We start from the raw sequence: 26,064 nt of genomic DNA on the forward strand, positions 1-26,064 counted from the left end.
GACATTTTCTAATTATTATATATGTAAGTTATTCTTTCAATGTGGTATTATTTAAAATTAATGTGAATAGAATGTTATTAAACAAGAAATTGAAAATCTGATTGCATTCATTACTTGATTAATTTCAAATTTTATGTAATTTATTGTGACTTTATTTAAAATTCAGGTGGCAGAATAGTCAGAAGTCTCATGACCTAAACTAAGCTATGTACTTATCCCCCCAACAACAGAGAGATTTATTAAGTTTGTGTATGTGCATGTGTGTATTTCCCAGAGATATTTTATACATAACAAGGAAATAAGAATATATATTTTATTCTCTTTTAATCTATAAAAATGTACATATATAGGAGAATATTATATCCATTATGCTAAACCTTGTCTATTTTACGAAAATATCCATCTTTGGAATTATTCATTATTCCTAACTCTTATTTATACTGATCTAGCATCCCACTGTATGGGTATGTCATGATTTCCTTAACCTTCATCTATTAATGGTGAACATTCAGGTGTTACCAATTATTTGTTATTATAAGTAATGCTTTAATGAAATAGTTGTACATTTGTGCATCAGTCAAAAGTTATGTTCATTTGGAAATTTCATGGATATTGGCTTCCCGTAGACACTGGGAGATATGTACTTCCATCAGCAAAATAGCAACCCCCTCACATGACTTAATTAAGACCCTAGCAGTTTACATTCTGAGTGGTATGTGGAATAACTAGTTCCTTGCTTAAATTTATCCTAAGTTTTATCCACACTTCAAAACTCTGAAAGATAATTAAAGTAAAACTTTAAGAAGAGTTATTTATAAATATATTGGTCAAGATTTTCATTTTGTGTTAAGGTATGTGCTGGAATATGACCAGCCTTTCTAGCTATCAGGTATCTTAGAATTTGATTTCTAAAGGCCTGTGTAAAGAAACCTCAGAAGTAATATTTATTACAAAATTATCTAGCCATGACTCCTCTCTTTTTGCAGTTGCTCCAGTAATTAAAGATAAAGAACAGATAACAAATGTATCCGTGCTGGTCAATCAGCTGACCAATCTCTTTTGCGAAGTTGAAGGTACGCCTTCTCCCATCATTATGTGGTACAAAGATGACGTTCAGGTAAGTGAAGACATCAGGATACGCATAATTCCTTGCCGCTGCCTCTGAAATAAATCATTCAAATGTGATTTTTGAGGGTGCCTGGGTGGCTCAGTGGGTTAAAGCCTCTGCCTTCAGCTCAGATCATGATCCCAGGGTCCTGGGATCCAGCCCCATATCAAGCTCTCTGCTCAGCAGGGAGCCTGCTTCCTCCTCTCTCTCTCTGCAGGCTTCTCTGCCTACTTCTGATCTCTGTCAAATAAATAAATAAAATCTTTTTTAAATGTGACTTTCCTATTAATAATGATATAAAGCTTCCATGTCAATTATTAGTAGCGCATCTGTGTGAGGACTGGACATAACACTGCCCGATTTGGCCTTTGAAGGTGACTGAAAGCAGTACTATTCAGATCGTGAATAATGGGAAGATATTAAAGCTCTTCAGAGTCGCTCCGGAGGACGCAGGAAGCTATTCCTGTAAAGCAGTTAATGTTGCAGGCACTTCTCAGAAGTATTTTAACATCGAGGTGTTAGGTAAGGGGAACAGTCCTTTAAGAACCTACAATTTTCAGATGCATTTCTTATAATAGGATGGAGCTGACAGTTATGAAAGAACAAAGAGCTTAAAAAAATTGATAAGAGAAATATTATTTGTTTCACTCTTTCATTATTTTTGTTTTTAATATGGGTTACCCAGAATCCTCTGATACAGAATATTTTACGTTATTATTTATCATAGAGATGTCTGTGAATATTTGGTACCATCTTACACTGCTCTTGTTGATTTCTTCTATTACATGGTCAGGAAGTTCTCTGGGAAGTAACTATATGGGATGATGCAGAGTAAAACTCACTAATGCTCTCAACACTTGAGGCTGCTAGGTTGTAACTTGAGCTGGAGAAAGTAGCAAATGCACCTTTCCCTGCATTCTGATGAACTCTTACAGCTAAATCACCACAGCCCCAATCAACTAAGGGGAAGATTCTGAGTGTGGGTAGAAGAATTGGGATATAATGCATTTCGATCATTTTAAGGGTGCTCATAAATTTAAAGTTTTGTAATTTTAGTTTATGAAATTCTATTTGCTAATCTTGTGATAAAATGACTTCCTTCCTTTCAATATTTTATTCAGCCAAATGGGCATATGTTTCTAAGTCTGGGGTGGAAATAAAGTCTGGGAATGAGGATGCATTGAAGTAACCATTTTTAAGCTGCTTCAGCATAAAAATAATCCCTCTCATTAGTCTGCTCAGAGACTGAAATACTTTGCATTTCCTCTACCAAAAGTATTCTTATTATATTTACATACAGGCTATGAAAAACAAACTAATTTTTTTTTATCATTAGTCACATCGGCATGATTTCTCTTGGCATTCATTTACTTTGAATTCTGTATACTGATGACTCCCAAATTTTTATTTCCAGCTCAGACTTCTTCATGAGCTCTAAGAATATATATCTCATCTTCTCCGCAGTATCTTGACTTGAATGTCTTAGGAGCATATCAAACAGAAATAAGATTTTAATATTAAAAATAAAATATCACAATAATACCTTTTATATTGTATTTGTAGACCCACACAAATGCTAAATTTGAATATATTAAAATCTTATTGAAATATTGTAGAGATAAAAAAATAATCTGTTCTTCCTCCCTCCACTCTTTTGGGAAGCCATGGATTTTCATGACAAAATGTCTTTGTTCAAGTCCCACCCACCATAATAGGTGCCGGCTCTCCAAATGAAGTCTCTGTTGTCCTCAACCGTGACATCACCCTTGAATGCAAAGTCAAAGGCACACCCTTCCCCGTTATTCACTGGTTCAAGGATGGCAAGTGAGTACCCTTTCTCTACTTGTTGCAAGGGTCCGACTGATACGAAATGCATGTGAAAATGCTTGCAGATGTTCTCCCTTTCAGTTACTTTAAACATGTAGGTATTATTAAATGAACATGAAGGAAAAACAATATTGTTTTGAATAATATTGTTCAAAAGCTGGTCTCAAAGTCTTGTAATACCTTTCATTCTTATGAATTATATGACTTTATAAACGCTATGAATTTATTTTAGAAACACAGAGGTTAGAAACAGAAAACTCAAATTTATTATACACTCAATATTGTGCCCTATAACTAAGAATAAAAAATGAAAAATGCAAGACACAAATGCAGAGATAATTTTACCTTTACATGGAACTGTTTGAATTATGAGAAAAGAAAATTTTTATGACATGATGAATACTTAGGCTGGTTCTCTAAACATAGAAAAAGAAACAATCACAGAAGAGGAGTAAATATTTCCCAGACTTCACGTTCAAGGGCTACTGAGGTTTGCCCACACTGACATGGCTGCAGTAATCTGTATTATTTGTGAGAACTTATTTTTCACAACATGGTCACAGTTCGAGTATTATTATAGGTTTGAGAGCAGGTGTCTTAAGACACCTGTGCTTCTGAGACAGGTAGGAGAGTCGAGATCCAGCTTCTGCCACTCACTAGCTTTGTGATTTTGGACACATTACCCAGCCCTTTGATCTTCAGTTTCCTCATCTGTAAAATGGGGAAAATAATAGAGAAGAGAAGAGATTTGGATTTGGATTATATAGAATAAAGTGTGCAACTATGTATAAGTAAAGTATGTAAACTTTTTAAGTTTGTTGTGACCAATAAGAGAGGAAACACAGGAAAATGAAATGAAATGAAAATGGACCCACAGAATAAAATTTATTTTTTCTAGGCCTTTATTTTTAGAAGATCCTAACATTGAACTTCTAGACAGAGGACAAGTTCTGCGTTTAAAGAATGCACGAAGAGGTGACAAAGGGCGCTACCAGTGTGCCGCATCCAGTGGGGCTGGCAAACAAGCCAAGGATATCAAACTGACTGTCTATAGTAAGTGTGGTCTTCTTATGCTTTTTGTTATTATCAATTCTCACTATAAATTGAAATGGGAGGGGACACCTAGGTGGGTCAATAGGTTAAGTGTCTGCTTCTTTATTTTGGCTCAAGTCTTGATCTCAGGGTCATGAGATTGTGCATGCAGGTGTGTGTGCTCTCTCTCTCTCTTCCAAAAGAAAAAAAAAAGTTGAAAAGAAGAATTTAATTTAAATTAAATTAATGTTAACTGTTCTTTTATTCAATGCTGAATAATTTGGAATGTTACTTACTTTAAAAAAAAGAGCCTGTCTTTTGTGTTTTAGACTAGAACATTGCATCCAGTTTTAATGCATTTTGTCACAGAGTAAGGATTTCTTTGAGAGTTCTGCTGATTTTCAGTTGATGTCGCTCAAGAGGGAAGGTATTTCTTAATTGATTAATAGGTAATAAACCAAATGTCTATATCTTTAAAAGGGTTAAAAGAAAAAAAACCTCTAAAAAGAGTTGAGATGCATGAATTGAATGAAGCCAGTGGTATGCAAACCATTCAACTCTTCTCTTTTCCTACCATCTTGGCCTTTATTCTGACTACAAGAAGATATTTTAAATGTCTTATGTTTGTGTTGCTCTTCTCTCCCTGCTAAATCCCCACCAGAAGATTTAGCCCTCATTTCACTAAAAGTCCCAATATCTCCTGAGGAGGGTGAATTCCCTTTTTTCTTTTTTAAACACTTAAGAGTCATAAGAAGGCACAAGAACATTACGTTTCAGGCACAAAGAATTACCCAATAGAAAGGAACAGAACTCAGTAGGCCGGTCATGCTTACTGTGGTTCTACTTATTGCACTAATTTCTGTCTCTCCAGAGTGTATGATACTCAAGAAATTTTAGATATTTTAAGAACCTCACCTCTTTACAGGATCTTCCCAATCCAAGCATCACCCAATCACTATTATATTGTCTGAGTTTATTTTCTTCATAGCACATATTACTGTCTGGTAAGTTACTGCTTAATTCTGGGTTTATTTACCTACTTGCTGTTTGTCTCCAAGGAAGCTAAACTTCACAAGAGCAGGGGGCTTTGTTTTTCTGGTTCCCTACTTTGATACATGGTAGTGCTCAAGAAATGTTTGCTGAATGAAAGAATGGTCTAGTGATACACTGTCTAATATGGTAACCACTAGCCACAGGAAGCTCTTGAGGCCTGGAAATGTGGCTAGTCCAAACTGATAAAAGCTGTAAGTATAAAATATAGACCAGATATCAAAGACTTGATATGAAAATATAATATAAGATATCTAATTAATACTTTTATATTGATAACATCTGAAATGATGGTATTTTGTATATACTGGGCTAAGTAAAATACATTATAAAAACTAATTTCCTCTGTTTCTATTCAAATTTTTTAACAAGGTCACTAGAAAAACTTGTATTATATATATATGGTAAGCATTATATTTCTTTTTTTAATTTTAATTTTTTGTTTTACTTATTTTTATTTTTTTTTATTATGTTGAATTAGCCAGCATATGGTACATCGTAAGTTTTTGTTGTAGTGTAGCATTATATTTCTACTGGATAGCACTGGTCTAGTCATTAATAAGAACTTGTGCTTCTGAGACAGGTAGGAGAGTTAAGATCCAGCTTCTGCCACTCACTAGCTTTGTGCCTTTGGACACATTACCCAGCCCTTTGATCTTCAGTTTCCTCATCTGTAAAATGGGGATAATAATAGCACCTACTTAATACTATTATTGTGAGGATCAAAAGCTAGATACCTTACTGGGTTACCTGGCTTATAGTAAGAGTTTAATAAATAATATTTGTTTTTCATTATTTACTTGGTGATTATATTGTCTTATTAGCTTGATTTTTATATAACTTCACTGAATTTGAAATTTCCCTTTTTTAATGTTAGTGTCTTTATATAAAGACTGAATAGCTCTCTTGAATCAAAGAGATTTTATTTAACGCATGCTTTTAAACCATTTCTATCTATAAATAGAAACCTTGAAAGAATTCAGTCAGGAAAAGACATGCCCTCCAAAAAAGAGTAACATTAGTGAAAGATTGGCAATCCTGAATCCAAGTTAAACAAAAGTGTTATTGCTACTCCTGGCCTCCTACCAGGACCAGACATTTAAATAATAGGTGCAAATTTTCCCCTAGGCTTTTGAGTAGTCTTCTCTATGTTGTTGTATTATTGCTGGGGACTATGATGAATACATTTTGGTGATTCAGTGAGACACCTATTTCCATAGGACTTGGGTTCTTGTATTTCAGATCCTCTTGTTAACTCTGTGTGGTGCCCTCAAGCACCCAGAAGAGAGGGATCTACAGTGATTAAGTTTTGTAGGATTGTCTGAGATGAAAGGCATTATAACACTGTGAAGTTCTGAGCATTATCATTCAGGAATAGTGCATTTCCTTTCTCTGCAAGCTTGTCTGCACTTCCAAGTGGGTCATCTAAAGCTTATGTTATTTCACTTACGAAAGTGCTTTTATTCCTATGAGTGAATGAAACAGACACCATAATTGGACTAACTGTGAGGAATATTTATGTAGATTTCTGACTGAGAATGTGTTTCAAACCACAGTTGATTGATTCATTTGTCTTCCTTATTTACGTATTAACATGAGGGCAGAACAGGTGATGTACTTGAAAGGCAGAAATGCATGTGGTGTCTGAATAAGGAAAGAAATGGAGAAAAAATGAGAGTGAAAAAGGAAGAGATGGCGGAGGAAAAGGAGGGGGAAAGATGTGAAAGAAGGAAGGAAATAAAAGAGCTTTTAATATCCTTTGGGGAGATTGTGTAAACTGACAGCTATTAGTTCTGAGGCAAAGATATTTAACCTGAGGTCCATGTTTGAGTTTAGGAAGTCTGAGATCCTCTCTCCAAAGTACAAAAGTCTTTGACTACATATGTGCAGTGCATTTTAATGTGCAGTATGTTCATAACCTTTATCTAGAACAACTTCCCTCAGACAGAAGTAAGGTCTTGGAAAAGCATATATGAATTAAATTGAAATAGGAAGTGACATTTATTTATGTGACAAATTTCAGCTGTAGATGGTGTGTTGTTCTGATGTCAATCAGAAATGTTCTTTGAAAAAAAAAAGAAATGTTCTTTGAGTAATTTTTCTCAACTTCATTAAGGCAGATTTTTAAAAAATAGCTCCTTTTAGGTGCAATGATATCATGCCTTTGTAAAACAATCATGGAGAATAGGGACTTATTTAAACCTACATTCTTATTTTCATTAGTGTAGCATCTAACTAATTGCCAGCTGATTTAGGCAACTTGAGCCAGAAGTTTGATATGTGTTTCTAGATTAACATGTGACATAAGTAGCCTCAAAACCAAATTAGAATTTTAAATCTGAATAAAATGCTCTTCCTTAAGATTTCACAATGGTGGCTTGAATTTGTATTAATTAGTTATCTTGGATTTGGCAAACCTTTTTTATAAAGGGCAAGATAGTAAATATTTTGGATTTTGCAGACCATAAGACAAAATCAAGGATATTTTATCGGTACTTATATATCAAATAGAAATAAATTTTTACCTATTGTCTATTGATGAAATTCTTTTTTCTGGTAATTTAAAAAAATATAATTTTTTAGTAGTACAAGCGTACTAATGAGAAGAATGGAATTCTTTTGGGAGGGGATGAATTTTAATTAATCGAAGGTCAGATTTGATTGCAAATAATCATCTGTTAATGTTGATCTGTAATGAAATCTTATGTATTTTACCTTGGAAAATGTCTTTTCATGCAGATATGTACTATAAAATACCAATATAAGATTGTGAACATAATTTTAATTGACCATATCCATTGCTTCGAAGACATTTATAGAATTCTCTTATATTCTCTTGATAATTAATTTTCAGCATACCATACCACAGATTAAATAATTCCAATTGAAAGCTGGAATGTCCTTGAAAGTTGGAAAGATGGAAAGTCCTCATTGTCAGAGAGAACTGAACTTTGAATGTAGAAACTTCCTTTGTATTTGCATCAAGGTCTGACAAACATTGCTGAAACTGAAATTTGAGCACAAAAAATATATCCACAGTGAATTCCCTACAGGGAATGGAGATCTCGGTTTTTTTTATAGCATGGGAAATTTATAAAGCAGCTTGACATTAATTGTGATTGAAACAAAATGACACCTTAGTATAAGTTTTGCATTTACTTTTTAATTTTTTTTAAAAGATTGTATTTATTTATTTGACAGAGAGAGAGACAGTGAGAGAGGGAACACAAGCAGGGGAGTGGGAGAGGGAGAAGCAGGCTTCCAGTCCTCTGAGCAGAGAGCCCAATGTGGGGCTTGATCCCAAAACACTGGGATCATAACCTGAGCCTAAGGCACAAGCTTAACCACTGAGCCAGGCGCCCCTAAATTTTGCATTTAAATGCTGTTTTGGTCTAGTAATTTTAGGTTGAATTGTTAGGAAACATTATCAAGTTTATAGCAAAACTAATTTCCCAAATCATTCATTGGTATTCAAGAATAATGTTTGAGGACAATTCTTTTCATTCAGAAAAATTCAGACAATTCTTTTCATTCAGTCTCAGTCCTGAGCTCAAAAAATTAAAATATATTTACCACCATTAAGGCACTGAGTTGCTCTACAGTAGGAGGTAGGACAATCTTTATATTCAGTTTCTACTTATAGGAAAATTCATGGAACTGATGATGTTGAAGTCCATAAGGGAAGATAAAAGATCCCATGGATACTTCTGTTTATTAACATATGAATATTTTACACAGGGGACTTGCTGATAAATAATGCAAGGAGCAGAGACTTTTAAAATCTTACATTTTTTAAAAAAATGTTATTTATTTATTTGGCAGAGAGACAGATGCGAGAGAGGAAACAGAAGCGGGGGGAATGGGAGAGGGACCCTGATGTGGGGCTTGATCCCAGGACCCTGGGATTATGACCTGAGCCTAAGGCAGGCGCTTAATGACTGAGCCACCCAGACACCCCTAAAACCTTACCTTTTAATTAGCTTTGTAAATTTATCTAAGCCTTTTCTGCTCTACACATATTTTTACCACCATCAGTGGCACTACACCTTAGCAGATTCCACTTCAGGTTGTAATGAATTCGTGTTTTGTTTTTTAACTTATTTGAAAATATTTTTGTCTGTAGTCATTCCATGCAGACTATTCTTAGAGACTAATTCTTCAGTTTATTCAAACTTGGCCTTGATTCCTCAAACAAAAAGCAGTATCAGTAATACCTGCTGATTTGTCAGGAGCCAAGAATATTATTCAGAAAATTTGCCTTTAAAAATTAACTGTCAGGGCGCCTGGGTGGCTCAGTGGGTTAAGCCGCTGCCTTTGGCTCTGGTCATGACCTCAGAGTCCTGGGATCGAGTCCCGCATCGGACTCTCTGCTCGGGGGGGAGCCTGCTTCCCTCTCTCTCTCTCTGCCTGCCTTTCTGCCTACTTGTGATCTCTGTCTGTCAAATAAATAAATAAAATCTTAAAAAAAAAAAATTAACTGTCAGTATTGTTCCCAGCATTCTCTACTCTTCAAGCACTGATTCTCGTGGAAAGGCCCATAATCTTAAACAAAGATTTAAGATTTCTCTGGACACATTTCTGTGACTACTGACTGTAATCATTCCTGATTTTAATTAAATTACTATTGGTAAATGGCTTTTCTTGCTTGGCGAACATATGAACCACTGAGAAACTTATTTTGATTATAACCTCATTTTGACTTTTTGTTTTTGTGAAGAAGTTCTGTTATGAGTCAGTCCATTTTACATTTTCTGATTTTTCCTACTGTTGTTTTGAATTGGAAGTAATGTGACAAGTGCTTAGTCTAGTGGTGTTAGTGTATATTGTAATGTTTCAGAACAGCTATAGAATTATTACAACTAGAAAACAACAATGCTTTGCCACTTGATTTAGAACATAATAATCCACACTGTGTCATGCTTTAAAAATGTGATGTGTTAAAGTCTTCTTTTCCTTCCTTCTTTTGATGTGAGAAGTATGCGCGGATAATAAAAATGAAATAAAATATCATGGTATGGTGATATGCATGGCAACTTGAAATTTTCTTGAGTTATAACTGTCACTTAAATTTATGGTGAGCTGAGCAGCAGTGAGAAGCAATAAAAATATGTATTTGCTATTTTTACAACTACCCTAACTCAGTTATTAGAGAAAGAAAATAACCATAGACAATTTATAAACAAATGAGTGTATCTATATCCCAATAAAATTTTATGGACACTTGTTTGAATTTCATATAATTTTCACATGTCACAAAATATTATTAGTATTATTTTGATTTTTTTCCCCAACCATTTAAAAATGTAAAAACTATTTTTAGCTCAGCATCTCCATGCCTTGCCTGTGAACCATAGTTGGTTTCGCTGAGCTATATATTAAGCCACTTTATAAGAAAATTATTCCACCACCGTGTTCACTTCACAGTATAGTAGCTCTTTCCTTAAGTTATGTGTGACAAAAAAAAAAAAAAAAATATGCAGGTGAGTGTTTGTCACTGTGAGCCAGTTCTAAGAATGATTATTAGAAAATATTAAGGTACCCTATTCAGAACCCAGCTCTATTTTCTAAAATCCTTTTCTACTAAAATGGGCCAGGACTTCTTAGAGTAATGATTAATCCTAAAGCTGGGGCAGGGACTAGACAAGATGAGCCTGCCACATGTAGTAGGGTCAGAAAGTACGAAAGTATCAAAATAGTCAAATGACATGGATATGTCAAAGGAACAGGAACCAAAGAAATAGTTTCCACTGATCAAAACTGAAACAGTTTGAACAACAAATTAAATAAAGTAGTATTAGATTATAACCCACAGTATAAAATAAATTTCCATGAGTTCATATGATATAAATAAAGTGAATAAATTGGGGAGGAGAAACAAAATTATAGAGAATAATTCCAAATAAATTATGTACGTAGAACATAACTCCCCACCCCATATGTATGGGCTGGAAAGAGTGATTCCTTCCCCCAAAAAAGGGGAAAAGGAGAGCACTTTACAGTGAAGAAACCTAGCAAAAGCTACTGCAACCAGATTACCAGTTGAGGTTAACATCATCATGAGAAGTCATGCTGATAATGTGTGCCTTTGATCTGATCGGATGAGAAAGTTATTTTACCTCTGTGATTGTCCTCCTAAAACAAATAACCCTAGCCCAGCCATAAGGAACACATTCTATAACATATCTTATTCTAAAATCAGGGTTTAATAGGATAATATTAAGGCGCTCCCAATTCGGGCACATGCCACTGAATTTCTTTTAACCTTTCGCAATTATAGCACAATCCTGGAATGACCACAGTCAGAAGTTGTAGCAGGGACTGAGCCACTTGAGTTGTTTTTCCAAGAGCAGAGTTCTCATATGGTGTGAGTGGCCAGGAAAGTGGTTGCTGAATTATGGAAGATACACATGTAGCCAATTAGATGAATAAAGTTAAGTGAATGAACTCTTGGAAGCTAAAACAAACAAACAAAACCCTAAGAAAACCCAACAACAACAAAACAAAACCCAGTAAAAAGCAAAAGTTAAAGCTTCCACAGCTATTTCCAGTAGCTGGTTCTGAAGAACCTTTTTGTACTTAGACCTTTGGGTACTTTGTGGGAAGACGGCATGCAGTGGTCCCACATCTGACATTTTTGTTCCCTTGGGCTGATGTCAAACGTATCCTATCGGCTTTAAGTGGGGTTATGTTTGGTTATGTTTTGTTTTGCTTTGTTTGTTAAACATAACTTTCTTAGTTACTGTCTTATGGTCTATTGGACTTAAATGAACTCCTGAAACTGAAACTCTGACTTTTTGCTTTAACTGAAACCTGAAACCCAAGAGGAAGGTGATAAAGATTGAAAAGACAGGCAATTTATTATCCGTAGATTCATTGACCTCCTAATTGTCTTTAATTCCTAAATATTTTAAATGCATTGTTTAAACATCCGCAGCATACAAGAATTTAATGCGATGCTAAGGCTTAGAAAACTTGTTTCTGTTCTGAAATCCTTTACAGTTCCACCTAGTATTAAAGGAGGGAATGTCACCACAGAAATTTCAGCATTGATCAACAGCATAATTAAACTGGAATGTGAAACGCGGGGACTGCCGATGCCTGCCATTGCTTGGCATAGGGATGGCCAGCCAGTCATTCCCAGCTCCCAAGCACTTTATATTGATAAAGGACAATTTCTTCATATCCCTCGAGCACAGGTCTCTGATTCAGCAACATATACATGTCATGCCACCAATGTTGCTGGAACTGCTGAAAAATCATTCCATGTGGATGTCTATGGTAAGGAGAAAATATATGGTTTCACCATATGCCTTTCTGTCTATGCTTTTTAATACGCCAACGTCTAATTCACTCACTAATAATATCCTAGAAGGCTTCATTATTTTCAAAATGCATGGATAGGAATTGACAGAATTGTCCCATGATTTAGAAAAATAGTTTAAAAAGCTACAGTTAACAAGAAGTGGCCCATTCATTTGCCAACCCTTTGCCCATGGCACAGGGGGCATCTAGACCATTTGGTTTTTATGAAGAAGGCAAAGTAGTTGTTAGGACTAAGATCCTTCTCTACTATTTCCCCTTTGTAAGCCAGACATGGTACAAAGTATCCCACAATATTTAGGATAGCTGCCCATCAACTAACCCAAGAAATTCGTTCCTTAATAGCCTTGAAGGAGACAGACATGTAGCTAGTTTCTATGGTCAAATTACATGAAGACAAAATCCCCTTTATTTCATTAGGATTTCAAAGATGCCTGAAATATTACTTTTTTCTACCTAGTTCCTCCAATGATTGAAGGTGACTTGGCTGTGCCTCTGAATAAGCAAGTGGTAATTGCTCATTCGCTGACCCTAGAGTGTAAAGCTACGGGGAACCCTCCTCCAGTCCTCACCTGGTTAAAAGATGGTGTACCTGTGAAACCCAGTGACAACATCCGTATAGAAGCTGGTGGGAAGAAACTAGAAATCAGGAGTGCCCTAGAAGCTGATCGGGGACAGTATGTATGTGTGGCTACCAGTGTGGCAGGAGAAAAGGAAATCAAATACGAAGTTGATGTCTTAGGTAAATAAGGATGCCACCTTCTGGATTCCAGGTTCACAGCAAGACCTGACCATTTTATTAAATGCTTTTTTGGTTGTAGAACAATAAAAACAGTCTTAGAGAAGGTTCAGTTATCTGTTCAACTCTGGACTGCACATTACTAAGTGGTGGATTTATTATCAGAATCCCAAGATCTAAGTACCCACATAAATATTCCACTGATTTTGATAGGTACACTTTGTATTTTTCAGTGCACCAATATGTTTTACATCTATGACAATATCTGATTGCAGTGAGTGAAAACATGGTCTTCTGTCTTGAGTACTATGCTAAATCTAGTGCAGGAAATAGTCTCTGGGCCTTGGGAAGTCGTCTTGCAGTGTTTTTAGTCTCCGTTTCTCTGTAAATTGAAAGCTTTTTGAGCAGAGGTCCAATTTTTGAGGTTCTCTTCTTATTATGAAAATAAGCAACATAAAATATGAACCAACTTTATATTGAGACGGTAGCAGCAGTACCAATGTGCTAGATTAATTGAGAAAATTCCACAGCATGTCAAAGATACATTCATTGATCTTAGCAAGTGTGTATGATAAAATATATTTTCCATTTCAAATCCCCTTCGTGTATCAGATTCCTAGGATACTTGTCAGCCTTCTGAACTGCAACTTAGTATTGCTTAAACCAGTGGTGTATTTTTTCTGGTGTACATACATTTATTTCTATGTTACATCTCTGTTGTTTTCTAGTGCCACCAGCTATAGAAGGAGGAGACGAAACATCTTACTTCATTGTGATGATTAATAACTTATTGGAGCTAGATTGTCAAGTGACAGGCTCTCCCACACCAACTATCATGTAAGGGTTTTGGTATGTCTTCTAAATACCTCCCACTTCTTTATTTGAGCGTTTTAGGTCTATCTTGAAAAAATTTCTGTGTCATTAAAAGGTGGCCATATAAAGTTACATTTTTCATGTTCCTCTTTTAAAAAGACATACTCTATATACAAGGCAAATTTTGCTTAATAATCACATCGTCTTTCAATCTGTTCAACTAGAGGAATTCCATTTATCCTCCTAGAAGTGACATTTTCAGTTCATAGAGACAGACTAATAAGCAGTATCTGTCAGATCTTCTTGAGGCACACAATAAAAAGAAATGTACTGGACATTATTAGGAAAATAGAGGAAGCCACCATGCATACGTGTTTACCAGTTCTTTTTTCTCATTCTGTCGTTCACAAAGCATTTCGTGAATACTTACCTTCATTTCTAAGGTGCAAGACATGCAAAGGAACAGTTAGTCAACTAAAAGAATAAAATATGCTACTAAACAATTACAAAGTAAAATGGAAAATGATAACTCCTATGAAATGTGAAAATATGCTCTATGATTTCAGGGTTTTATTTTGCAGCTATTTTAGGAATGTATTCTCTTTGCTGGTTAATGTTATTTAAACATTTGAAGTGAATACACTTTAGGGACACTTCAACATAAATAGAAGAATGAAGGAAACGCAGAGCTACTGGGTTTCCAACACCATGCTAACTTCTGTGTTGGACCAGGTTGACTTTTTTCTTTCCCACATTATAGTTCATTTTACAGAGTGAGCAAACAGGGAATTAGGCAACTATGCAGTTGAGAATTTACATATCTAGGTATGTGTAGAAACATTTAATATATCGATAAATCTAGTTCCTCTAAGATATGCACACACACACACACACACACACACACACATACACACACACACATATCTTTTAGGAACTAAGTTATTTAAAATACATCTCCAGACTTCTTTTTGCCTTGTTTCTATAGGTGGCTAAAGGATGGCCAGATAATTGATGAAAGGGATGGATTCAAGATTCTACTAAATGGACGCAAATTGGTTATTACCCAGGCTCAAGTATCAGATACAGGCCTTTATCGCTGTGTGGCGACAAACATCGCTGGTGACCACAGGAAGGAATTTGAAGTTACTATTCATGGTATGCTGAAGAAGGGACATGAGCATTATATTTAAAATTAATTTATGCATTGTGTCATTATTTAACTCAGATGTTAGCTCAGGAATCTAGATAATTCTTGAGTTGTGGAAAGCAATATAAAGGATGTTAAAAAATAACAGATTAATCTTAAGGCGCTTTACTGACAGAGACTTAACCAAGAGATCTATGTAAATTAATATAAACACTTCAAATGTTAGGAAGTGTATTCCACAGAGAATTCTACTTAGGTTTGAGGAATGAAACCTAATTAGATAGAATAGGCAGGCAGCGAATTCCAAGTAAAGGGCTTGTGTCAGCTCTCCAGGGTTAGTCAGAACAGGAGGGAGTGTGAATAAAGTCATTTCCAGAAATGGGGGCTAAGATGTTATGCAGGATCCAGGGTAGATAGGGGTATTCACAGAACTGGCACAGAAGACTCAGAACCATTAGTACGATGACAGAGACAACCCTTGGCCGGGGCATTATGTGTCTCGCTTGCCTGCCAATTGGGAAGGGAGGGGCAGCAATGAGAAACTGGGGAGCCCTTTAGAAGCTCTAGCAGAGGTTTCTATGAACATCAACATTTTCCCCCTCTGTCCATGCAGACTTTTTTTTTTCTGCTTTTTCAATCCTGGGATGAAATATAGCTAACCCTGTTTCTCAGTCTCAATTCCAATTGCTGAGGGAGGGAATCTGGCAGGTCCAGCTTAAATCATGTTCCCATTCTGTATTCAGTCAGCCTTGCTGGGGTCAAAGAGTCATGCAGTGTACATACAGGTAGAGGAAACCTACCCTGATTGAACGAGGTAGTTCTAGAGAAAGGGAGGATCAGAACAGATTGGGGAAACACACCAAAAGTTTTAAGCGAAACATGTGGATTGTAGTTGCCATAAACACATCTTCTTTGGAGAACTAGAGATCCATACTTAGGAAAGGAAACTGTAAATTAAATGCATGGGATAAAATTATTTCATTGTTTCTTAAAATAAGAATTTTCCCTTTTCTAAATTTTAAAGTTTTGGGTTCTTGTATCCAGATTTTTAAGTACTTGATCCCACTGATTATGGTTTGTGTTCTCTGCCTCCCTCACTCTGTCCTTCCATTCCTTCCCACTCTCCTTCCTTCCTTCCTTTCTTAAATTTAGTTCCTCCAACAATCAAATCCTCAGGCCTTTCTGAGAGAGCCATAGTGAAATACAAGCCTATCACCTTGCAGTGCATCGCCAATGGCATTCCAAATCCATCCATCACATGGTTAAAAGATGGCCAACCTATTAACACTGCCCAAGGAAACCTTAAGGTAAGTATAAATATTGTTGAGCCCCAAATGTGAAATCTACACGGATCTTCCCAGAACTAACACATTCTTCTTTCTGAATTGTAGATATTCCTGTTGGACAGGTGTTAGAGAAAATTTATCAAAATAATACGTTTTCCTTAGAGTTTTTTAGAGTTTATCTTAATATTTTGATTTGAAGAATGGAATTCATTAAAGACTAATAACATTAACAATGATAATTTTAATGTATTTGTTGATATTTTTATTATTTCAATTTATGCCTGTTTTAAATACTGAAAAACTGGTGTCTTGTGGGTGAATGAATGGTGTTCATCATTACTGACTCGGAGTATCTCCAATATACCATAGGATAAGATTAAGATAAAATAGTATCTACATAAACCTAAGTGCAATAAGTCTTTAAAAAATCTTAACTAGTTTAAAAGCTTTAAGATGGCAGAGATTCAGTCCGAATAAATTCACTTCTATACCCTTCAATCTGAGTATAATTCCTGGCATATAAATGTACCTCATTACATATTTCTGGATAGATAGATAGAGTGATTGATTTATTTCATACTTAGATAATCTAAATTATCCATTTAAAATCCTGAATCAATAGATTTTGCTACTAGGATCAAGATACTTGATTAATGCGGACTTGAATTTTGCTTGTAGTAAGTTTTCAGTAATGAAGAATGTGTTGAGTTCTTTCCCCAGTACAAATGATGGGTATCTGCTCATTTATTATTCCTATTCCAAATCCAATGGAACTAATCTTATACATTCATGTTAGTGAGAGATTCATTATGAAGCCTTAAAACATACAGCAGGGAGATAGTCATTTATTGCACCATCAGATAGAAGTTTAATTGTAAGCTGTAATGAGTAACTTTAAGAGAAAATATGAAGTATAAGAACAGATAATGTGGAAAGACTTTAGGTATTAGGTAATTCATAGAGAAAGCCTTTGAGCAGATCTCTGAAGAATACATAGGAGGAGTTCAACAAGCGAATTAATGGAAGAAAACAGAGTAGGGTATTCCAGAGATCTGTGTGAGCAAACAGCTTAAAGTAAAGGAGCATGATACTTCCGGAGGACCTGACAGGAAGCCACTGGACTGAAGAACAGAGCAGGATGAGGTGGTATTAGAGGAGACAAGGGAGTAGAAGACATTTAAGTAATAATAATGGTTTTATTTTTACTTTAAACCAATGGGAGAGCTTTGAAGAGCTTTAAGAGAGTAGGGACATAATCAGATTTTCATTTTAGATAGTTACTGGCCCCAATAAAGTAATGAAGACATTTAAAGTAGATATATGGGCGGGGATGGTCCAAAACAATACTGTAAGGAGATCCTGTACTCACCTCCTCCCACAGACACACCAAATCTACTGCCATGTACAGAACAGTTCCCTCTGAAAAAGATTTGAAAACTAGCCGAACTGTTCCTCCACAACAAAGGATAAAAGGGCAACATCAAGATGGAGAGAAGAGGCAGAGAAACAATCTTGCTAAACACCATACCATACCAACTCGCTATAGGGAGGGATCTCACAAGTCTGCAGCTTCTCCCTGAGGAGCATGGGGTTCACTCCCTCTGTCAGGCATTACAACCCTTGGGACCTGTACTGGAGAGACAAGCCATAAAATGCCTGGCTTTGGAAACCAATGGAGCTTACATCCAAGAGACCCAAAGGACTGCCATGATCTGAGATACTACTTTTAAATGACTCACATGCAGACTTACTTACTCTGCAGCCTAGTCCAAAACTTTGAAAAGTGCCTAGACTAGACTATATGTGAAGGAGATTCATTTGTTAATTTTAAAGCATCTGCCAGAAGGACAGGGACCAATAGGGACTTTCTCCAGAACAGAGGTGCTGTCTGTCACCAGTTTTGCACTCTCCCTTCATCTTGCTAGTAAAAGCAGATGTGTGCAGACACAGCAAATTCCCACTGCCTTGCTAAAGTGGAGATGGGGAGGGTGGTGCTCTGTCTCCCAGCATTCTTCACCTACCTTGCTAAAACTGCAGGCATGTCTCACCCCAGATACTTTCCCACTGCCTCATTAAAGCTGACAGGCAAGCATGGCCCACACAAGGGACACCCCTTGAATGCCTGGACCCAGTAGTCCGAGGGGCTTATGTTGCAGGGCCCTATGGGATAATAACAATAATCAGAAAAGCCATTCTTGGGAAGCTACCATACCCAATGCATTGCACACAATAAACTGGAACACACCTGGTGGTGAAAAAGGCCCATCCGCTTGTCCTGGAACTTCAACATGAGAGACAGACTTCAGGTTTGCCACATATGTAAAGGCTATGAAGGCACTCTCAGGGAGCAAATGCAGGGAAACACCACCTTTGTGTCCCCCTTGGCCTTGCTAGCTCACTGGTACTTCCCAGCAAGGGGCATACACATTTTTGTATACTGTCACCGAGGGGTGACAGTATACCTCATTTTTGTATACCTCATTTTTGCAACTGTCACCAAGGGGACACCTCCAGATCCCCTGGTCTGAAGGGCAGCAGGGTTTACATCTACAGTCCTATGGGACTGTGTATACTTGTGTACTTTTAAAGTGCTGCCTAGGGATCTGGCTTCTAGGCAGCATGAAACCAGGAGCTGACTGAGATCCCTTTCCTTGGAACACTGATAGGTCTTGGAATACCCTGAGTAACTGGAACCTGTCAAGAATAAATCAGGCTACTTAGGCAGTCACAAAGTCTAAAAGACAACCAAGAGCTAGGGCAGGGTTGAGCAATGAGGTTAATCTACACAAGGCCACTCCTTTAAGACTGGGAATAGCTATTTTGCCCAATACTTAGAGACTCAAGCAAAATGAGGAAACAGGAGTATGTTTCAAATGGAAAAACAGAACAAAACCTCAGAAAATGACCTTCACGAAATGGAAATAAGTAATCTACCTGATAAAGAGTTCAAAGTAATGATCATAAAGATGCTCACTAAACTCAGGAAAAGAACGTGTGAACATAATGAGAACTGCAACAAAAGATAGAAAATATAAGAAAGTACCAAGCAGAAATCACAGAGCTGAAGATACAATAATTAAACTGAAAAATATACTAGGCAGTTCAACAGCTGGTGAGATGAAGCAGAAGGACACATTGGTGACCTGGAAAACAGCAGTGGAACTCACTCAAACACAGCAGCAAAAAGAAAAGAATATATATATATATTTTTAATGAAGATAGCTTAAGGGACCTGTGGGGCAACGTGAACTGGAATTACATTCACATTATATGGATTCCAGAAGTGGAAGAGAGAGAAAAAGGGGCAGAAAACACATTTCAAGAAATAATGGCTAAAAACCTCCCTAAACTGGGGAAGGAAAAAGATATCCAGGTCTAGGAATCACAGAAAATTCTAAATAAGACAAATCCAAAGAGATCCACAGGAAGTGACATTATAATTAAAATGTAAAAAGTTAAAGATAAGAAAATCATAAAAGCAGAAGAGAAAAGCCATCTGTTAAGTGCAAAGGAACCCTGCCCCCATAAGACTGTCAGCTGATTTTTCAGTAGAAATCTTGAAAGCCAGAAAGGAATAGCATGATATATTTGAAGTGCTGAAAGGGAAAAAAACTTCCAACCAAGAATATACTACCCGGCAAGGTTATTATTCAACTGAAGGAGACTAAAGAGATTTTTAGAGAAGTGAAAGGTAAAAGAATTCATCATCACTAAACTGTCCCTACGAGAAATGTTAAAGGGACTTCTTAAGCTGAAAAAACCAAAACAAACAAACACAAAAAAAAACAAAACAAAAAACATATTAACTTGTAACAAGAAAACATATGAAAGTAAAAATGTTATCAGTAAAGGTAAATATATAGTAAAGGTAGTGGGTTAATTACTTATAAAGCCAGTATGAAGATAAAAATCAAAAACAGTAAAATAAACTATAACTACAATAAATAGTTTTGGGAGATGTAAAATATGACATCAAAAATAAAATATTGTGGGGGTCCAAAAATATGGAGTTTTAGAATGCATCCAAACTGAAGTTGCTATCAACATTAAAATGATCATACTCTATGATTAAATGGAATTTACTCCAGGGATTTAAGTATGTTTCAACATTCACAAATTAACCAACGTAATACACCACATTAATGAAATGAAGGATAAAAATTACATGATCATCTCAATAGAAAAAGCATTTGACAAAAGTCAACATCCATTTATGGTAAAAACCCTCAACAAAGTGGGTATAGAGGAAACATAGCTCACCATAAGTAAGGCCATATATAACAGGCCCTCAGCTAATATCATATTCAGTGGTGAAAAACTGAAAGTTTTTACTCTAAGATCAAGTTCAAGACAAGTATTCCCACTCTCACCACTTTTATTGAACATAGTATTAGAAGTCTTATCAAGAGCAATTAGGCAAGAAAAAGAAATAAAAGTCATCCAAATTGAAAAGTATGTATTAAAAAAATCTTGCAGACTTCACCAAAAGAGTGTTAGAACTAATAAATGAAGTCAGCAAAGTTGTGAGGTACAAAATCAATATATAAAAAGTGGTTTCATTTCTTTATATTAATAAGCTATCAGAAAGAGAAATTAAGAAAGTAGTCCATTTAAAATTGCATGAAAAAGAATAAAAAGAAATTTAACCAAGGAGGTGAAAGTGAAAGTCCTGTGCACTAGAAAATATAAGACTGTGATGAAAGAAATTGAAGAAGACACAAATAAATGGAACATTATCCCATGACAATGGATTGGAAGAATTAATCTTGTTCTAATGTTCCTATCACCCAAAGAAATCTACAGATTTGGTGCAATTCCTATCAAAATTCTAGTGGCATTTTCCACAGAAGTAGAATGAACAATCCTAAAATTTGTATGGAACCACAAAAGTTCTCAAGTAGCCAAAGTGATCTTGAGAAAGAAAAACAAATCTGGAGGCATCATGCTGTTTTCAGACTGTATGACAAAGCTGTAGTAATCAAAAACAGTTTGGTATTTGCATAAAAACAGATACATAGATCTATGGAACAGAATAGAGAGCCCAGAAATAATTCTAGACATATATTGGTTGGTTAATTTATGACAAAGAAGTCAAGAATACACAATGGGAAAATGATACTCTCTTCAATAAATGATGTTGCAAATATTGGACAGTCACAGGCAAAAAAATGAAATCAGAATGCTATCTTAAATGCTATGTAAAAATCAGCTCAAAATGGATTAGAGAGTTGAATGTAGAACCTGAAACTACAAAACTCCTCTAAGAAAATAAAGGTAATAAGCTTCCTGAAAACAGTCTTGGCATTGAATTTTTAGATCTGACTCCCAAATCAAAGACAACAAAGGCAAAAATAAACAAGTGGGACTACATCAATCCAAAAAGCTTCTGCACAAGAAAGGAAACCACCAACAAAATAAAGAGGCAACCTATAAAATGAAGGAAAAATTATAAATCATATATCTGATAAAAGATTAATATTGAAAGTATGAAAAGAGCTCAACTTAATAGTAAAAACATGAGCAATCTGATTAAAAAATGGGCACAAGATATAACTAGACATTTTCCAAAGTCATATAATGTACAACAGGCACATGGACAAGTGTTTTATATCAGTAATTATCAGGGAAATGCATATTAAAGCCACGAGGCACCACATCCACCTGTTTGAAGACTGTTATCAAAGAGACAAGAAATAAGTGTTGGTAAGGATGTGGGGAAAAGGGAACCTTGGTGTGCTGTTGGTGGGAATTTACATAGTGCAGCCACTATGGAAAACAGTATGGAGAGTCCTCAAAAAATAAAAATCAGAGTCACCATTTGATTCAGCAATTCCATTTCTGGATATTTATCCAAAGAATATGAAAACCCTAACTCAAAAAGACATACGCATCCAAATGCTCATTGCAGCATTATTTATAATAGGACTTGCAAACAACCAAAGTGTTCATCAGTAGATGAATGGATAAAGATATCACATACACACACACACACGAGAATACTATTCAGTCATTACAGTAAAAGAATGAAGTCTCACCACTTGTGACAACAAGGATAGACCTTAAGGGATTATGCTAATTGATATGTCAGACAGAGAAAGATAAATACCATGTGATTTCAATTATATATGGAATCTAAAAAACAAAAGAAACAAAACTCATGGATACACATAGAACAGATTGGTGGTTGCCAGAGGAGAAGGGAGTTGAGAGGTGGGCAAAATAGGTGAAGATGGTTAAAAGGTACAAACTCCCAGATATTAAGTAAATAAGTCATGGGGATATAATTACAGCATAGGGACTATACTCAATAATACTATACTGCATACTTGAAAGTTAACAGGTGAGCAAGTCTTCTAAGTTCTCATCACAAGAAAAAAATGTGTTAACTTTGAAGACTAGACTTGTGGTGATCACTTTGCAGTGTGTACGAATATCAAATTAAGTTGTACACTTGAAACTAATACAATATATGCCAATTTTACCTCCAAAAATAAATTTAAAAATATAAAGAGTAGATATGTGGGAATCTGTTAGGACTTACTCATCTAGAAGAGAGAGGATATTGAAATTTGAACTCACATTCTAGCCATGAAGATGAGGATATATGGATATATTTGAGAATTATTGTTTCAATCATTAGAACTCAATGATAAGTTGCATACGAAAGTTGAGGGAGCAGGAAATATCAAGGAAAACTTGGGGAAACTAACCTATACAGATGTGTATCTTATGATGTCATTCAGTGAGACAGGAGACTTTGGAGGACAACTCATTTAGAGGCAAAAAAAAACCCTAGATTTAAGTTTTAGAGTTTGAGAGGTTAAGTTGACTTTGAAATAAAGTGGAGGTCAGGTAGACCATGGATTATATGCTCCTGGTGCTCAAAGGAGAGTTCTGGCTGGAGATATTGACACATAGTGATATTTGAAAGCATAGACATGAACGAGTTAATCTAAGGGAAGAGTAAAGAGTGAGAAAAAATAGAAGAGAAAACCGACTTCATCCAGAGTCTTAAAAAATTATGGCATTTAAAGGCCATGTGCAGAAGTCTATGAATGTGCTGCTTAATGAGTTTAGTACACTGTGGCTGGAGAATAGGTCAAGTGGGAGTTTAGTATGGAGAGCAGATCATTTGGGGTCAGAATGTGGCAAGCCTGGAGAACTATGCTGAGTTCAGATTTCATTCTGGGTAAAGTGGGGAGCTATGAGTGAGCTTTGAAGGGGAACTGGTAAAAGGATCAAATTCGCATTTTAGACAAATTATTCTGGCAATGGTATATAAGATAGATTAACATTTGGGGGAGGTTGGAGACACTGGAATATAAATTAAGAAACTATTATAATCCCACAGTGGTTGTGAGAATGGAAAGTAGAGGGTCTGAAAAACTTAGAGTAGTATAACTAATAGGAGAGTCAGAGTGAGCTCTGAAATCAAGATGACTTGGAGAATAGTTGTGCTCTTAAACAATGTTGGAAACATGCAATGAAAGTAGCTCTGGAGATAGAAGGCAACAGTTAAAAGCCTTGTTTTGGATGTGTTAAATTTCATGTGCTAACGCATCCAGCAGATTAGCTGGAACAGCAAGTGTGGCAGTTAGGAGAGGAATTGAGGCCAGTACTATAAATTTCAGAGTCTGCACAAGATTCTTCACTGAAGCCATGAATTTGGATGAAAACTACCAGAAAGCTGAGCTTTATGCTTAAGGGACGGGAAGAGGAAGCAGATTCTGTGGTCTCCTAAGAAAGAGATTGTGGGGCGCCTGGGTGGCTCAGTGGGTTGAGCCTCTGCCTTCAGCTCGGGTCGTGATCCCAGGGTCCTGGGATCGAGCCCCACATTGGGCTCTCTGCTCAGCGGGGAGCCTGCTTCCCTTCCTCTCTCTCTCTGCCTGCCTCTCTGCCTACTTGTGATCTCTGTCTGTCAAATAGATAGGTGAAATCTTTAAAATTTTAAATAAAACAAAATAAAGGTTGAATCATGGCAGTTTAATATGATTTGACCTTATTAAAAAAAGAAAGAAAGAAAGTCAGAGATTGAGAATGGAGGACATTTTTATTATCTTCAACACAGATACAGAGAATAGAGTGGTTCAGGAGTCGGGGGTCAGTAATGCCAAATGCTGTAGATGGTGAAAGAGAAGATGAGCTTACTACATAAGGTGCTGGATATTGTGATTAGAAGCTATTGAAAACCTCTGAATAATCAGTTTCAAAGAATAACCACTGAATCACTAGTTCCAAAATGGTGAAGGCTAGTTGCAATAGGTTTAAGAGAGAAATGAGGAAAAACAATCAGGAAGAAATTTATCTGCACTACCATTACTTGTATTTTATAATTTCTATTGTTTTTCTGGCCCCCATGACCATTTAATCAAAAAAGATTGTTGTCTTAAAAGTATTTATGAAGTGTTACATAAATGTAACCGTATTTTTTTTTTAAGTAGCTTAAATTTTCATCACATACCTCATGGTTCAGTGCTAAAGTCTTTTGTTCAGTGAAGTTTTACGACTGTACCAGCAGTTTGGCCTTCGGTTACTTTATTTTGTGTTCCAATGAATAAGAAAAATTTTTCAATCAAATCAGTCTTTTTTTTTTTTTTTTTTGGTACAATGAAGTGATCTGGTTCTAATCTATCAAGAGATACTTAAGATCGGCTAATTAAATAGCATAAATTTAAATGAATTTGTCTATCTCAGCAAATGCTTTCAAGTTCAGTGTAAAGTACAAAGTGCTGCCATGCTTTCTGCTTCCTGTTAGATCCAGTCTTCTGGTCGAGTTTTACAAATTGCCAAAGCCCTGATGGAAGATGCTGGCAGATACACATGTGTGGCAACCAACGCAGCTGGGGAAACACAGCAGCACCTCCAGCTACATGTCCATGGTAATGGCATTCCCATCTTAACAAAAGAACATTTCTATTTTTTTTTTAACATGATGGGTCATTTTTATTGAATTACACTGTGAAAGAAACAAGTGTTTATTTTCATCTGTGTGAAAAAAATAGTTTTTTTTAAAATCATTGTTGTAATTATAATTGCTCATATTAAGATAGCTGTTCGTCAAGATATCTGTCAAGGGGCGCCTGGGTGGCTCAGTGGGTTAAGCCGCTGCCTTCGGCTCAGGTCATGATCCCAGGGTCCTGGGATCGAGTCCCGCATGGGGTTCTTTGCTGAGCAGAGAGCCCACTTTCCTTTCTCTCTCTCTCTCTCTCTCTCTCTCTGCCTGCCTCTCTGCCTACTTGTGATCTCTCTCTGTCAAATAAATAAATTAAATATTTTTTAAAAAAAAGATATCTGTCAAGATCGCCAGGTTGCCAAATAGGATTCGCTAGAGCTCATAAATAAATAAACATACTACCCTATGTTTTTAATTATTTTAATTCTGTTGACTAATAACTTTGTACAGGAAATTTTTGTTGTGAAGAGAGAGTTGCAGGATTGTTCCTTAGCATTTTCTGTGATTTTCTTTGCTGGCTGTATGAGGGATTTTGATAAGTAGATGCTATCCTTAACTCAAGATCTTCTCTCATGTACTTTAAAGGGGGATTTTGTAAGTAGAAGCTATTCTTTTTTTTTTTTTAATTTTTTATTTTGGGAGAAGGGGGTGGGAGTAGAAGCTATTCTTGACTCAAGATCTTCTCTCATGTACTTTAACAAAAAGTCTGGGTGGCCATGGACTATCTCATGAATATTACAGCTTCATAATAAACTTAAAAGATGATTTGACCTTGAATGTGAGACTTCA

The 26,064-nt window shown here is 36.0% G+C and overlaps 1 protein-coding gene across 3 annotated transcripts in view; it reads left to right on the top strand.

The window, feature by feature from the left end:
• Positions 1–26,064, top strand: part of HMCN1 (hemicentin 1) — a 485,682-nt gene that overhangs the window by 283,000 nt on the left and 176,618 nt on the right. For all 3 annotated transcript variants that reach the window (XM_004767964.3, XM_004767965.3, XM_013064227.2), the window contains exons 27-36: positions 987–1,117; positions 1,483–1,630; positions 2,806–2,932; positions 3,834–3,988; positions 12,017–12,295; positions 12,798–13,079; positions 13,805–13,913; positions 14,875–15,044; positions 16,189–16,343; positions 25,078–25,201. In XM_004767964.3, coding sequence (XP_004768021.1) covers positions 987–1,117; positions 1,483–1,630; positions 2,806–2,932; positions 3,834–3,988; positions 12,017–12,295; positions 12,798–13,079; positions 13,805–13,913; positions 14,875–15,044; positions 16,189–16,343; positions 25,078–25,201 — 1,680 coding nt within the window. The remainder of the gene's footprint in view (positions 1–986; positions 1,118–1,482; positions 1,631–2,805; positions 2,933–3,833; positions 3,989–12,016; positions 12,296–12,797; positions 13,080–13,804; positions 13,914–14,874; positions 15,045–16,188; positions 16,344–25,077; positions 25,202–26,064) is intronic.

This window comes from Mustela putorius, unplaced genomic scaffold, assembly GCF_011764305.1.
Source record: "Mustela putorius furo isolate JIRA1106 unplaced genomic scaffold, ASM1176430v1.1 tig00537335_pilon_pilon_pilon, whole genome shotgun sequence".
NCBI lineage: Eukaryota > Metazoa > Chordata > Mammalia > Carnivora > Mustelidae > Mustela > Mustela putorius.